Consider the following 15,560-nt stretch of genomic DNA (forward strand, 5'->3'; position numbering starts at 1 on the left):
ATACTCCCTCACAGTCTCCTTAAAATCCATATTCGTGTTGAATTTCATACCTACCTCTAACCGTAGTTCCCCGAACCTTGTTCCTTCTCTGAAAACAGAAAATGCGTCGTCATCCTCAACTTCAGCAAATTCATCCTCTGAGTTAGGAGGTGTCTTCATTTCTTCGGAATGCCAAGAATCTGCCCCATCTGACTCATCATGATATTCATCATGAGCATTATAACCTCCAATATTAGGATTGTGGTTTGCCGGTTGTCCAAAAAATAACTCATCATCTTCTCCCGAATCATCCTCAGGTACTAATCCATCATCAGGTTCTAGTATCTCCTTCCACAATTTACTGACTTTAACTTTTTTACGATGCTTCCTGCTTACCTCTTTCCTTTTAGCTTTCAGTATGGTATTGGTGACCTCTTTCTCACTGGAACTCTCCTCAGCTCCAGGCTTGTAAGCACTATCCTCTGCACTTTCATAAATGTCCGAAGAGTCTGATTCTGATAAGACAACCGTATCAGCTTGCTTTCCTTTACCCTTAGTTGTTTCCCTTGCCACATGACCTTTAGCTAAACCCCTGGTTATATATCTCCTATTTAGTGTTGTTCTTGGTTCGCCTTTCTTCACAGTTTTTTTCAAAGCAGCACCTTTCTTCTCTGTCCCTTTCTTTTGGGACACTTTCGGTTGAAAAATCTTACCCTGTTTTGGCTTAGGCACTGGTGTTGGAGTACTTTTGGGAATTGGGATTGATTTGGTGGTTGTAGTTGGTGCTTGAGTATGATCCATGTCTTGGTTGGGTGGGGTAGGGGTAGCAGCCATAGAAATTGGAGTCGGAATGGTAGATTTGAAAATTGGGGTTGATTTGGTGGTTGTAACTGGTACTTCACTATGGTCCATGTCTTGGTTGGGTGGGGCAGGGGTAGTTTTTGTAGAGGTTGCCTCCTGGGTGGGTTCGGTAGTTTTCAGGTGGTTGATACATGGGTTTGGAACTGGGTGTGGAGGAATGGCCGTGGAGCTTGGTCCTATTCTCAGCAAAACTGGTTGGGTAGGGACTTCAACCACCACCTCCTTGCCCTTTTTGAATGGTGGTTCTTCCAAGTATGTTGGAATAGATACCCCGTGTTCATAGTACACATGCACCTCTCCGTGGTTACTTTCAGCAAGGAAGCACATCTCCAGGAGCTCAGCATCAGAATTAAGTTTTCTTAGGCCAGTCTCTAAGGGTCTGTTTGGAACCAGCCACCAACAGTGTTCCGCCTTATCATACCCAAGCTCTTTGTAGTAATTCCTGATGAAAAAGACATCTAGTCGATCAGGGTCAAGCTTCGGAATCTCTGAAATATGATCCCTGGTGTATGATAGGACACCGTCTTCACTCCTCACAAAGGATCCCCCATGGTGACACACAATAGTAATGAGACCCATCTGCAAATAACAAATGATCATCAAAATTGTCATCAACCAGGAAAGCACAATAACCCCAGTCCCTAACCCTCCATGAACACACATAAACTGCATACATAAATAACCTACATACTTCTATTTTCAGCACATTACAACCAGGGATTCCATCATTATAGCAAAAAATAATCAATAAAAACGCAACAACAATATACGGAGAAAACCCTAATAAAAATTTCCAGAAAAATCACATAAGAAAACGATGAATGAATGAATATATAACCACTTAACAATGTACAAAAAGCCATGATCAACAAAAATAAAGGAGTGAACAGTAGCTATTTTGTTTCTCCTTTCTATTTTGGTTACCTCTAACAATCAAGATGCTTTCCGTCAGACTACTACGTGTGTGATAGAGACGATGTAATCACAATATGCTTGCTTTCCTTGAGAGAGAAGGCCAGCGAAAATCCCTCTCAAAGTGGCGCCATTGAAGAAAATAAGGAGAAGAGGAAGAGACTGTGTTGGATCGAGAGAGAAGTAGTCACTGCATGTTAAATCCCTTCTGTAAACACTAACCGACGACGTTTCAATGCAATTTGGGCGCCAAATTAAAAACGACGTCGTTTTGGAAGTCCAGCGTGGCATCTGTCAATCCACCTCATTTTTCCGTCACCGAAAAATGCTCCAGGGACGACCGTGAGCCACCTGTGTTAAATTCGGGGATAACATTGGGGCCAATGTAAGTTTAAGGACCACTTTGAGGCTCAAGTGCAAATTTAGGGACCACTCTGAGATTTAACTCTCATTTTTTATCTCTCATTTTTAAATTTTAAAAATGAGAGATAAAAAAAGAAGTCAGTTGTTAGTTGTTACACTCTTAACTCTATTCAAATGGGTTGGTAAAATTAGATACTCACGGACAGAATTAGTATTTTCAGTCCATCTTAAAAATTATTATATTTTCTTGAGAATAATATTCTACAAATTAAATTGTTAATTCTATCCAAATAAATTAGGTCAAATTAAATTCCTGCAGATATAGTTAATATTTTCAACCATATTAAAAAATCATTATATTCCCTTGAGAATAATGTCCATTTGTGAAAAACCAATTTTCTCTCAAAAAGGTATGCATTGGACATTATGGTGTGTCGATATGTATTAGACCAAACAAGAATCTTTTGGGTTTTTTTTTTTTTTTTTAATTAGGGTATAAATAAATGACGTAAAACTATAGTTGTCTTTTTTTTTTTATTAATCATGGTACCTTGAATAGATACTATTATAATGTAAACTTGTACTATTTAACTTTCGCAACTATTCCACTAGTACCTATTTAATTTACAAGAGTAGTATAACAAAGAATTAACTATTAGAATGGAAATGATCAACAATAATTAAACAGGGACTTTGAACGGGTCAGCATTCGAGAAAGGAGGACGACCTCCAATTAACAATGATCCACGAGTAAAATAACAGTAATATTTATAAGGAATTCTAACCTTTAAGTTATTTTTTTCCCAAAAGATATAATAATTAGAAAAATATATATATAAAATATATTTTGGGCCGGATATTTCACTTTGTATTTATAGCGTATTAGAAACTAGAAAAAAAAATCAACCAGATTTATGCCAAATTTAACGAAATTTCTTTATATAATCTGGATTGAATATCTTGTTGTTTAATTATTCCCAAAAAATTGAATATATTTAAATCGAAAAATACTTTAAACATAGTTAGAATATTGAACTGTAACAAAATACAAAGAAATTATAAAGTTGTCAAAAAAAATTAAAACAAAATGAATTTGTCAAATATTGTCCTATAATAGTTATTACTTTTTCTTGAGAATTTTTTTTTGGTGTGTTTAGCACGTCTTATAATTTAAATAAAAATTCGTCGTACATCCTAAAAAGTATTACTAACCTTTGATCGCTTTGCTAATCACTTTTTTTAATAATCTAATCTTAATCGAGGGACAGTTTGGGATTGTGAATCAACAAAGGCACCAGAAAATGATGGGTATAATATGCATTTTATAAAGAAGTGTTGGGAAGACTTAGGTGGAGAGTTCACTGAAACAGTGAAAGGGTTCTTTCAGTCAGCAAAGCTCCCTAGTGAGTCGAACGTCACTTGGGTAACGCTGGCGCCGAAGTTTACTGGAGCTAGGGAAATCAAGGATTTTCGGCCGATTAGTATGGTGGGTTGTGTCTATAAGGTCATTTCTAAGGTGTTGGTCCGGAGGATGCGGCGAGTGATGCCGGGGCTGGTAGGGGAGACTCAGAGCGCTTTCGTGAAGGGTAGGAAAATACACGATGGGGTGTTGATCGCCTGTGAAACAGTGCATTGGCTGAAGGCACGGAAAAAGAGCTCTGCGATAATCAAGCTAGACTTCCAAAAGGCGTATGATAGAGTCAAGTGGGGATTTGTGGATATTGTTTTACAGAAGATGGGTTTTGGGCAGAGATGGAGAGGCTGGATTCAGGAGTGTGTCTGTTCTGCGTCTATGTCGGTACTTGTTAATGGATCACCTTCGAAGCCGTTCAAGATGGAAAGGGGCCTGAGACAAGGAGACCCGCTATCTCCGTTCCTGTTTGTGCTAGTCGTTGATGTGTTACATAGGATGATTGGGGAGGCAGTTAGGAATGGTCGTATCTCTCCACTGCTGGTTGGGAAGGATAATATTGAGCTGTCTCATTTGCAGTTTGCAGATGATACTATCCTCTTTTGCCCACCTGAAGAGGAGACAATCAGGAATTATCAGCGAATGCTCAGGTGCTTTGAACTGATGTCTGGATTGAGCATCAATTTTCAGAAATCCAACATCATTCCGATCAATTGTGATAATCGGTGGACCCGTAGAATGTGTATGTTATTGGGCTGTACAGAGGCATCATTACCAATTAGATATCTGGGCATACCATTGGGAGCAAATCCGAGACTAGTCAGGACATGGAAACCAGTGATTGATAAGGTGGAAGAAAAGCTGAGCTTGTGGAAAGCGAAGACCCTAAACAAAGCGGGCAAGCTGGTACTCATTAAATCGGTCCTAAATAGTCTGCCTATTTATTACCTCAGCCTATACAGGATGCCGAAGATGGTGGCAGAAAAATTGATTACATTACAACGCCAGTTCTTATAGAGTACGGAGGAGGGGAGGCAAGGACTACCACTTGTGAAGTGGGAAGTAGTAATGGCTCCAAAGAAGGCAGGTGGATTGGGAGTTGGTGATGCAGTTATTCGAAATACAGCGATGTTGTTTAAGTGGTGGTGGAGGTTCTCAAAGGAAGACTGTCCCTTATGGAAGGAAGTGGTTTGCTCATGCACCCACATGGATCCTACTATCATGTTGAGAGGCCAGCCTGTCCCTAAAAGAGGGGGGCCTTGGAAGGATATTTGTCAACTCCCCATTCGCGAACCGCGGGTGAGAGAAAAGATAATCAGCGGGTTGTTGATGGACCTCGGGAACGGCAGAACAATCCGATTTTGGGAGGATAGCTGGCTACCTAATGGGGTGTTGAAAGATTTGTTTCCTAGACTATACTCGGTATCAACCCTCACCGGGGCAGTGGTAGGCGAGTGTGGGTTTTGGGATGGTTTGGAATGGATTTGGAGTTTCCAGTGGAGGAGGGAGTTGTTCCAATGGGAGTTGGATTTAGTTAACCAACTCCATGAGACTTTACGCACAGTGAAGCCCATAGATGCGAGAGAGGATAGCGTGGTGTGGAAACTCGATAGAACAGGTGTGTTTTCAACTAAGTCCTGTGCCCAGGCGCTGCATGCGGAAGTTCTACCGGAGAAAATCACAAGCTATAGCTTCACAAGTGCGGTTTGGAAAGGTTTCGTCCCCCCGAGGATTGAGTTGTTGTCCTGGTTTGTGTTGATCGAGAGGGTGAAAACTAAAGACCGACTGGGTAAATTACATGTCATTGATCAGAATGATACTTTGTGTGTGCTATGTTGTAAGTATGAGGAAACTGCCTTTCATCTGTTTCTTGGTTGTGAGATTACATGGCAGGTGTGGTGTGCTTGGTTACTTGCCTTGGGAAGGAGTTGGTGCTTGTCAGGTACTCTAAAGGACCACTTTGAAAGTTGGACGACTGTAGCAGAAAGGAAAGTGGATAGAAAGAGGTGATTCATGGAGTTCTTTGCTGTTGTCTGAACAATCTGGTTAGAAAGAAATAGCAGGCTGTTCCGAAATCAAGCCTCAGGTGTGCCGACAATTATAAACAAGTCGTTTGAGTTTGTGGAGGAATGGATTGGTGGGGAGTTCTTTGGTTGTTGATAGCCTTGATGAAAATGATTAGGGGTTGACTGGTATTTAATTTACTCTTTCTCTTTGTATTACATTTTCAATGCTCCACCCTACTGTGTTAAGCTCCCTTTAATTCAAAAAAAAAAAAAATCGAGAAATTGTATTGAATACTGGGTTATTGGATGAGAATTCAATAGTTTGTTCGGCTATGGCGGCTACATATACATCATGACAAAATGGTAATTTGGTAAGAACACGAGGTCCGATTCCATATGCGTGGAATTCTTTAATTTATGGAAAATATTTCACATATCTTCTTACAGAAGAACTTTACCCAGGTTTATAGTAACTAGATTAAGAACTGGACATGGAATTAAATTAATTATATTATATAATATAAATTTAAAATTATTATATTATTCAAAAATAAATTATTTATTTATTTGCTAATATTTTAAAAAGAATGTTTTATATCGTAAATTTTAAAATTTTCTTTAGAGTTGTGTGTTTGGAGACGATCAAAGAAAAAAAAATGATTGCGAATGAAAATCTAAAAAATATAACAAAATTATAAATAAATTTCATTAATGATGAGATATTGAAATATTTATATAACAAGTAAATATTTTATGCTAAATTAAAGTTGAATGTAATCGAAAATATTTTGGATAATTTATTTGAGAGAATATATAAAATAAAATAATAATAGCAAGAGTACTTTTAAATATGTTTAAATATATCAAATAATATACACTTTAAGTATTTATAACATAAAATTATTATTATTATAATTTTAATATAGACGTTAATTGTATTTAGTTATTATTTTTTTATTTAATAATTAAATAATAATAATAGATATTAAATTTTATTGATTAATATGATTCAAGTTTTGTATATTTTTTGTAAAATTTTATTATTTTTTATATTGCAAATTTGCCATTTATATAAAATTATTGACATGGCACAGTTACAAAAAATAATATAGAATAATTTTTTATAATATAAATGAATAGATAAATTAATTAGTTTTTATAGTAATAATTTCTAACGCATTTAATTCTCCTCAGAAAACTTTTTATGTTCTTCTCATAATTATTTTCGTGAATCTCCTAAATATATATATATACTTCATTAATAAGGAAGCTCATTATGGGACTCACGAAATTTCAATGATAAAATATACAATAATCATAATGCATGAGAAAATATTTAAACTACAGAACTTCACTTTTTTTTTTTATCAAAAATAGAAAGACTCGAATCTGCGATTTCTAAGTGAGTATGAAAAAATTATGTCATTTGAGCTATAGTTTATTGGCTACAGAAACTTTACCTATATCCAAGCTTGATTAGTACTATATGATGAAAAGAAAATTGAAACCACTTAAGTCCTATGTTTGATACACATAAAATAAAATATAAAACTATAGATATAATAGGAAACCAAACCTATATTAGTTATATCTAGCTGCAAGGCCATACCAAAGTAGTTAATTAATTGTTATCTAGCTACATGGCACAGAACTTTCCTAATAAATACATATACTATAGTATAATATATGGATCTATCTATGGCATTATCATCATTATTAATTATTATTATTATTACACTCTTCTTATCTTTGGATCTATCTCAATTTCCAGGCTCATTATTATTGATGGGTGGCTTGTGGCTTGGTTTTCCTTTATAATCTTTATAGATGAGATTGGCTACCTCTTTTTCTGCCTCAACAAGACTTTGGTGATGATGGCTTTCATCTTTCTTATGAGAAGTACCTTCAGATATCTTTAAGCTCTTCCTTCTTCTTTCATTAATTGATACATCATTGCAATCTTGTGAACATTTTCTGTTTGTTTTGGTTGGACCACTTCTCCTTGGAATCACAAATTTGGTGAATAATCTTGATGCCTTTGACTCCATTATCACATGCTTATTCTGTGTAAAATAAATGTACAATAATATTATTTTTAGATCACTGTTTGATTAAAAAAAAATGGGATTATGTTTCTTGAATTTAATTTTGATTGATGTACTAACCAGTGTAAAACAGTTTTACACGTACATTTAATTATGTAATGCCACATCACTAAAATAACTATTATTTTTATTAACTACGTAAATAATTATTTAAAAAGATGAATATGATTGCACGATTATATAAAATATTTTACATTGTCAATGTATTAAAATTAAACTTTGTTTCTTTCGAAAAGAAAAAAATGACAAGGTTTGACTCTCAGTATGAGAGAAGCTTTAAAAGAATAAGAACAAGTCATCATTATATTGAGATAACATACTAAAATAAAGTATTGCACATTTGAAATTGAACTGTGTTGATTCTTCTTTCCAATGAATGAGGTGAGGATCTAATTAAGAATCAACTTTAGTTTAAGAATTAATCTCCTAATAACACTTATATGGAGACTATATGTATTGATTTTAATATATAGTCTTGTATGTCAAACCTGAGTATTATTTTAAACTATATATCATAACTCTAAAACTTTAAACACATGCATATTCAATAATGTTGGGAACAAAAATGATGTAATAAAAATAATGTATAAGGATATAAAAAATTAGAACCTGATCTTTCTTTTGCTCTCCTAGGCTTCCGAAAGAGGACTTCAAACCATATAGCACATTTCCTGAGCAATGAAATTAAAGCATAAGGGGAAAAAAATCTTTGATAAATTATGAATATACTTTTTATATTACCATCTTCATTAGCACACACAACAAAAAGAGGTGATTCAAATCCATCCCTATCTAAAGATTTCTTAAAAAAAAAAACAAGTATATATATTATGTTTCAAATTAAATAAAAGTTTTAGGAAAGTAAAAGGTGCACATGAAATGAAAGTTTAGTTTAATTAATTTTAAGCTAGCAAATACACATATGTATATAATTATACACTCACAAGGGTTTTGAAAGCTTTTTACTCAGTTATGTTTTGGAAGGTGGTGGGTTGGCCCATGATAATCATCAGTGAATGCTACAAAACCATGATCCATTAAGAGTAGCTTTCTTGGTTGTTTACAACATTTTACAATTTTATGATCTCCCTCATCAAATATTCCATCAAAATATGTTGTTGCACCTGAAATATTCTCTTCATGAGTATTCTTGGAATCCATGTCTTCTTCATGTTTTGTAAGTTTCTTCTTTGCTCCAAGCCATAGTTTCCTAATTCCACTCCTTTCAATTATTGGTTCCTGCTCATATATATCACACCTTATACATTTTATATATATATATATATATATATATACTAATAAAATAGAACATTTATTTGAAAATCTATTATATATAGATTTCCGGAATAATACTCTTAACATAAGTCTTTTTCTTTTTCTTTTTTTTTTAAATCTATATATATACCTATTTATATGAGTTTTATCTAGTTTAATTTCTATAAATATATCTAATAATTTAACTAAATATTGGACATACCTTTTGATGCATGGTTGTAATTCCAGTCATCACCTCAAGCTTGTTTTGGTTACTATTCTGACCTAAAATTTCATCAAGAATTTGTGGGAACTGGTTAGATCATGGGAACTTAATTGATTAGATTTTAATAAATAATTAAAGAAGATTAAATATGGTATTTTATTACCTGAAACATTTGAAACTGATGATGAGTTCCCTTGGGCAGTGATGACTAGCATAAACCCTAATAGAAGGCTTGAAATCATTCTGATTATTTTGAGCTTCATTTGATGAGTGTTTCTTCTTATATGGTTTTGTATATTTTCTTTTTGGTTCAACAACTATATCAAATAAAGAGAGAAAACTTAACAAGGAGAACATGGTTTTATAGAGAGTTAAAATCAAAGTAGTTCAAACATAGGTCAAAACTAGGGTTCCGACATCTGTTTCTTAAATTATTATATTATTCATTGGTATGTGAAAAGCTCAGAAAAGCTCAAAATCAGATGAATTAATTAATTATTTAAAATTTCAAGGTTTTTTTTAAAGGAAGGAGTGTATATGTAATTTTTAAAGCAAGTTCGATTATTTATTTATTTATTATAGATTTAGTTATTTTATCATGGTAGATTTGATTATTTTAGTAGTTAATTATTTAATTAAAAAAAATATAACATATGATTATTGATTTAGTTATTATTTTTTTTTTTTTTGTAGTATTTTTTGAATGTATAATAGTATAGTTAGAATTGATTTGAGACGTAAAAAACTGAACTAAATAACCATAAAAGTCATAACTTGGCTTTCACATAATCATCATGTGTGCCTACTAATTAAACATCATAGTATATACCCATAAAATAAATAAAAAAATGATAAGGGTGAAAAATAAAACTTAAGATCAGTTAGATCTTTTGTATTTTTTATAATATATATATTATTATATATTATTAACACCACATATCAAGAGAGTAAAATTGAGAAATTCAGTAGATAAAAGGTACTCCTTAATACTCTTATTAGTAGGTGTTATATAAAGAATGTCTTTTATTGCTAAGTCATTTTTCCATTATAATAGAAAACAAAGTACCCAGTGAAAGCAACAGAAAAAAAATAGAAAAATTTGTATGCTAAATGAAGTGCACTCTTTAAAAAAAAAAACTTAATTGGTTTAATAACAAAAAAAAAGCCCAAAAATAATTTAATAATAAAAAACATTCTTTATATAACACCTACTAGGCTACTAATCATAACTGCTTAAAATTATTTTACAGTTAAATAGAGTATCAAAAAATACTCTTTACTTATGAAATTCTTCAATCTTGCTCTCTTGATATATATATATATATATATATATATCACTTGCCAGTAGCTATGAACTGAAACATAGCAAATCAAGGGAATATCTATCTAGTATTATAGACAAAATATATATATTTAATTCTATCTTTAAAAAAATTATTTTATATATGTATAAATTTAAGAATATTACTGACTTAGGAATGTAAAATAAATTCATAATACAAGTAATAGATAAGATTAGAGGTAAATGGTAATAGAAGAACGAATATAAAGTAATTTTTATTAAAAATATAATTATTTATATATCTTTTTATTAATTTAAATTTTTTAAATAAATAATTTTATAATATAATAATAAAATTTTTATGATTTAAAATTTGAATTTATTATTCTAATTTTTAAAAAAAGTTTAATTCCAAAAAAAATTGTTTAAAAGAGATATATTAAAAATATAATAATTAATATATATTTTTTTATTTAATTAAATTCTGGGTTAAGTATGTGACAGTCTTCTTTAAAAAAAATGGAATAATCAACTAATTTTTAATACATTGCATTGACTAAAACCTTACTGTAGTGATGGTATATGATTCGTAGCTTATGACCATGCATGTAAATCTCAAAATATATATATATATTCTGACACATTGAATAATGGAGTGGAACAGGACCACTACTACCGTCATCTATGTATCTTTGGAAAGATGATTGAGTTGAGACAAAATAGTGTTTTCTTTGGTGTATGAGACAAAATGGATTAATTAGACCGTTGTCAGATATTAACTAAACACATTTTCGTACACTACAAATGACTTGAAGAATAATAAACATTAGATAAGACAAAATGAGTGTTCTTCAAAATCTCATTTGTTTGTTATTGATGTGCCACCATTTTAATTATTAAGATTATTTTATGTTTAATAAAACATCATGAGACCATATAATATTATTGGACCTTTTTAAGGGCGATTCATTTCGGAGAGGGGTCCTCAAATAACATCATTCTTAGTTCAGGAAATTATGTACTTCATAAAAAAGAGAACTATAACTTTTAAGATTAACTTAAAAACACGTATAATAGAATACATAGACGAGGTGACTTTGTCTTGCAAAATCAGTCCTCGCTTCTATTACAATGAAAACCAATCATTCATCTGTGCTTTGAAAATCTATTATTGCCAAAGTTGTAGGTATTTATAGGGATGGTTACAAATGGAATATTGGTCATCTGACTAATAGTTTTTGGTTTTATCCGTAGATGAAAACGGGTACTGTGTGTGAGACGATGAACGTTATTAAGATTGATGAAACTGATTTCTGCATTGGGAATTTTTTGTGGACAACAACTGACAGCTTAACCGTATTTACTCACATATTTCACAAGAGCTTGCCATAAATATTATGGGTTACACAGCGGACCAAGTTACGAACTCCATATTGGGTTGGTTGTGGAACGACAAGGATTATTCTGCAAAATCAGGGTACCACGAGCTTCTAGAGCGAACCATGACATGGGATAGTGGTTCAAATTGGATGTGGCTTTGGAAGCTTCACATTTTAGAGAAAGTAAAGATCTTGATTTGGTTCATGTTGGAATAAATTATTTCATTAATTTACATCATTCATATTGAATCACCAAAAATATATCATAATCTTCTGTATTCTTAATAGGGCTATACTGTGACTCTTCTGATGGGGAAAGAGCGACAAAAGACGGTTTTGATATACTAGAGACCAAAATTCTGAAGGTACTATTTATATTTGAGCATGACACACATTAAATCCTAAAGCCCAAATAAAAATAGTATCTAAAGTCCAAAAGATAATATATCTAAAATCCAAAAGATTATTATCTAAAGTCCAAAAGATAATATCTGATTTTATTCTCATTTAATTCTAAATCAAAAGTAATTATGACTTATTGAATTTAACATTTATAACAATAAATGAGATCACCATTATATAAGTCATTTAATTTGAAATAGCATAATTTATGATTATAATTAATATATGTATTGTGCACAAACAAATTAAAAAATTAAAATAATTTCCTAACAGTTCACACTTCTAAGGACGTAGTGAATTTGTATGAGCAGGTCCATAGAGCCCATAGGATTAAGGTCAGTAGATTCATTTGGCTGAGCAGAAATATAAGGAACTGCTTGAACGCATGGCGACAAAAAATGCTTAGAATATGAAGACAGAGTCCCTGAGTCAGGAACTCAGCTAAGAGCTAGAGCACATACAGGACATGCGGCGACAGATGGACATCTACTAAGACCAGATGCATACAAAGGTAGCAATGCTAGAAGCGGCTCCTCCTTATCTGCACTTGCACTAATTCAGACACCAGTACATCCACGGCTCCGCCGCATCAAGATTTTAGTATTTTATTTTATATAGTCACACATCACTATCTATTATTGTATTGATAAGATTATTTTAATGAAACATTTAGTTTTCATTAATTTTTATCTAGTTTTAATTAGGTTATAATTATAATAATCACAGTTAAATAAATTAAACATATTTTTTTAGATTTTAAAAATTCTAATATTAGATCGTATAATTATTTTAAAAAAAATTAAATTATTAAAATATATATATAAATAAAAATTCAATTACAACTAACTTCACATAAAATTAATAACTGAGAGTCATTAAATAAAAATTTAATTCAATTAATTAAATTATCTAATAATCTTAATTATCAATTTCACGTGAAGGAATTACGAGAAGACAAACAAAAGTCCCAAAGCGGCATGAGAGTATCAAACTAAGAGCCTTTTGAAAGACGTGGTGGGCAATTGATTACTCCAACATGCATGGAATTGCGGAATAATATATATGTAGCCTTTTAATTAATTTTAGCAAATAAAAAATAATATAATTAAGCACATTAAACAACATACCAAAACTTGTGTTGGATGGACTTGCTTGCTTAATTAAGAACACGAGGGCGTGATCTCCAAGTTGGTGCTAGTGCCCTCTTTTTGAGAATAGTGTAATGCCACTCCTAATAATAACCAAAACCATTGGGTCGGTTTGCTTTTGCATTAAGAAAAAAGGCTCTACATGCAAAATATACATATTTCACCGACACTATGCATTATAAGCAATATGGCTAATTATACAAACTTTTTTATTTGGTTATTCACTTATTCGTCAATTGGCAAAAATATCAATTCTTCATAGTATTGTAGGATTTACTAAATGGACAAAAATTAAGAGTGATTTTTTCTATTAACTACTATAAAAATTATATTTTAAGCTAGTCATATATAAAAGATTGATTAATCTCTTCTAGAATGAATAAGTTAGTAAAATAAAAAAAAATAAGAGTTTAAATACTTTTAAATTAAAATTTAATAATAATTAATCTTTCATTTTATCATTTTAAAATTTTTCCCATTTAGAGAATTTTTTTCATAAATATATAATTCTCACTAATCCATCTACTTCTATGTGCCCTTCGAATTAAAATTCTACATATTATTCAAGCATGAATAAATGAATAAGTATAGGGAATTCATTTTAAATTAATCAACATTGGTCATTAATTCTTTTATTTTTGTAACCTTTTGTTAATTTAAAATTTAGAGTTCAGAATAGAGTTTATAATTTAGAATTTAAGATTAAAGATAAAAATTGAAAATTAAAAAAATATTAATATTGACTACAAAGGTTATTTCCCTAATTAATCCCTTTAAACATATATAGAAGGATTTTATTATGAATGTATTAACTTAAAAAATTACTATAAATGGAAGTATATAGTATATAATTGGGACATTCTATTGTACAGATTGAAGTGGTATAGAGAGAGTATAAATTTTTTTTATAGTTATTTTTTATTATTTTATTATTATTCAAAATATAGAATTATAGATCCTACCTTTATCAATCTTTCTTTCATCCTATTAAAGAAAAAATCTGTAAACTTACATCTTTACTATATAATTCACTTATATAATTAGGTGATTTTTGTTGTGGAGAAAAGCATGGTCAAATAAAATCTGTAACGCATGTACGTACGGAAGTGGTGCTTTTGAGGAGTGGTGGCAATAGGCATGTAGAAATTTACAAGTGTGAAATGTGAACCAGCTACAATGTAAAAACTAAATACTAAAAAGTATATATAGAGTCCAATTTTCAAAGAAATGAAAATCTGTTTGGCTTTTAAGAACATACGCACATGCTTTGCTAAATTGCCGCCAAAACTTGTAGTAATAATTAATAACCCAAGAAAAGATTCCCCTTATTATAGACAACAATTTATTATTATTTTTCTTTATTTTTAATATTATTTTGTTATAGTTGCATAATTTTAAAATTGTGATTATTGTAAATATAATATCTCTTGAAAGGTTCCAAAGGCAAGATCGAATGAAAATCTCTTGTTGACTAATCTGTTGACTCAAATCCTGATAGAAGTGTAGTGTAGTTCTTCCAAGAATTAAAAATGGTAGAAACTGTAGTTAACTTTATGTGAAGTTGATAACTAAGAATTATTAAATAATTTGATAGTTTGACTAAATTATCATCTAACTATTTTCAGTTATTAATTTCACACGAAGTTAACTGCATCTGAGCTTCTACCGTTAAAAATAGTGGTTTTCATAAATATTTTTTGACCATGTTTGCATTGCATTTTTATTTTTAGATTTTTGTCAAAAAAAGAAAAAAAAAGTAAAAGTAGAAAATAGAATTTTATTAATTTTTCTTTTTTCTTTGAAAAATCATATTGAAGTAAAAATATAAACTAAACACATCCTTAAATTTTCCATCATTTAAATCATTCTACTATGCTATCAATATTCAATATATCTCACAATATTATATTGGCCTCAATTCAGAATTATTAAAAACATGTTGAAAAGTGAATTGTTATGCAATTTAAAGAAAAAAAAAAGGTACAATATTACAAGAAAAAAGGTACATGATCAATTAGATCTAAGAAAGTCATCAAAAGAAAAATACAAATGAAGGAAAAAGATTGAGTGTTTCACCTTATTCTTATTGTGATAACTTTTATATTACGGCTAAAAGTACATTTAAACATTAGGGTATGTAAGTCTGTGTTTATTTATAAAAATAAGACATTAAAATAAAGATACAGAAATATAAACTTGTGTTTAGCAAATGAGATATAAACAAAAATATTG

General features: G+C 30.9%; 1 protein-coding gene across 1 annotated transcript; it reads right to left on the reverse strand.

Moving 5' to 3' along the window:
- Positions 1 to 7,139: 7,139 nt before the first annotated feature.
- LOC107635488 (uncharacterized) lies at positions 7,140 to 9,414 on the reverse strand. The gene is made up of 5 exons (XM_088485745.1): positions 9,281 to 9,414; positions 9,115 to 9,176; positions 8,762 to 8,876; positions 8,247 to 8,308; positions 7,140 to 7,595 (listed from the first exon to the last, which is right to left on the reverse strand). The coding sequence occupies exons 1-5, from the start codon at positions 9,378 to 9,380 to the stop codon at positions 7,293 to 7,295; spliced, it is 642 nt and encodes a 213-aa protein (XP_088341871.1). The 5' UTR covers positions 9,381 to 9,414; the 3' UTR covers positions 7,140 to 7,292.
- Between the last annotated feature and the right edge of the window lie 6,146 nt (positions 9,415 to 15,560).

This window comes from Arachis ipaensis, chromosome B4 (genome assembly GCF_059453495.1).
Source record: "Arachis ipaensis isolate K30076 ecotype BB chromosome B4, ASM5945349v1, whole genome shotgun sequence".
Taxonomy (NCBI): Eukaryota; Viridiplantae; Streptophyta; class Magnoliopsida; order Fabales; family Fabaceae; genus Arachis; species Arachis ipaensis.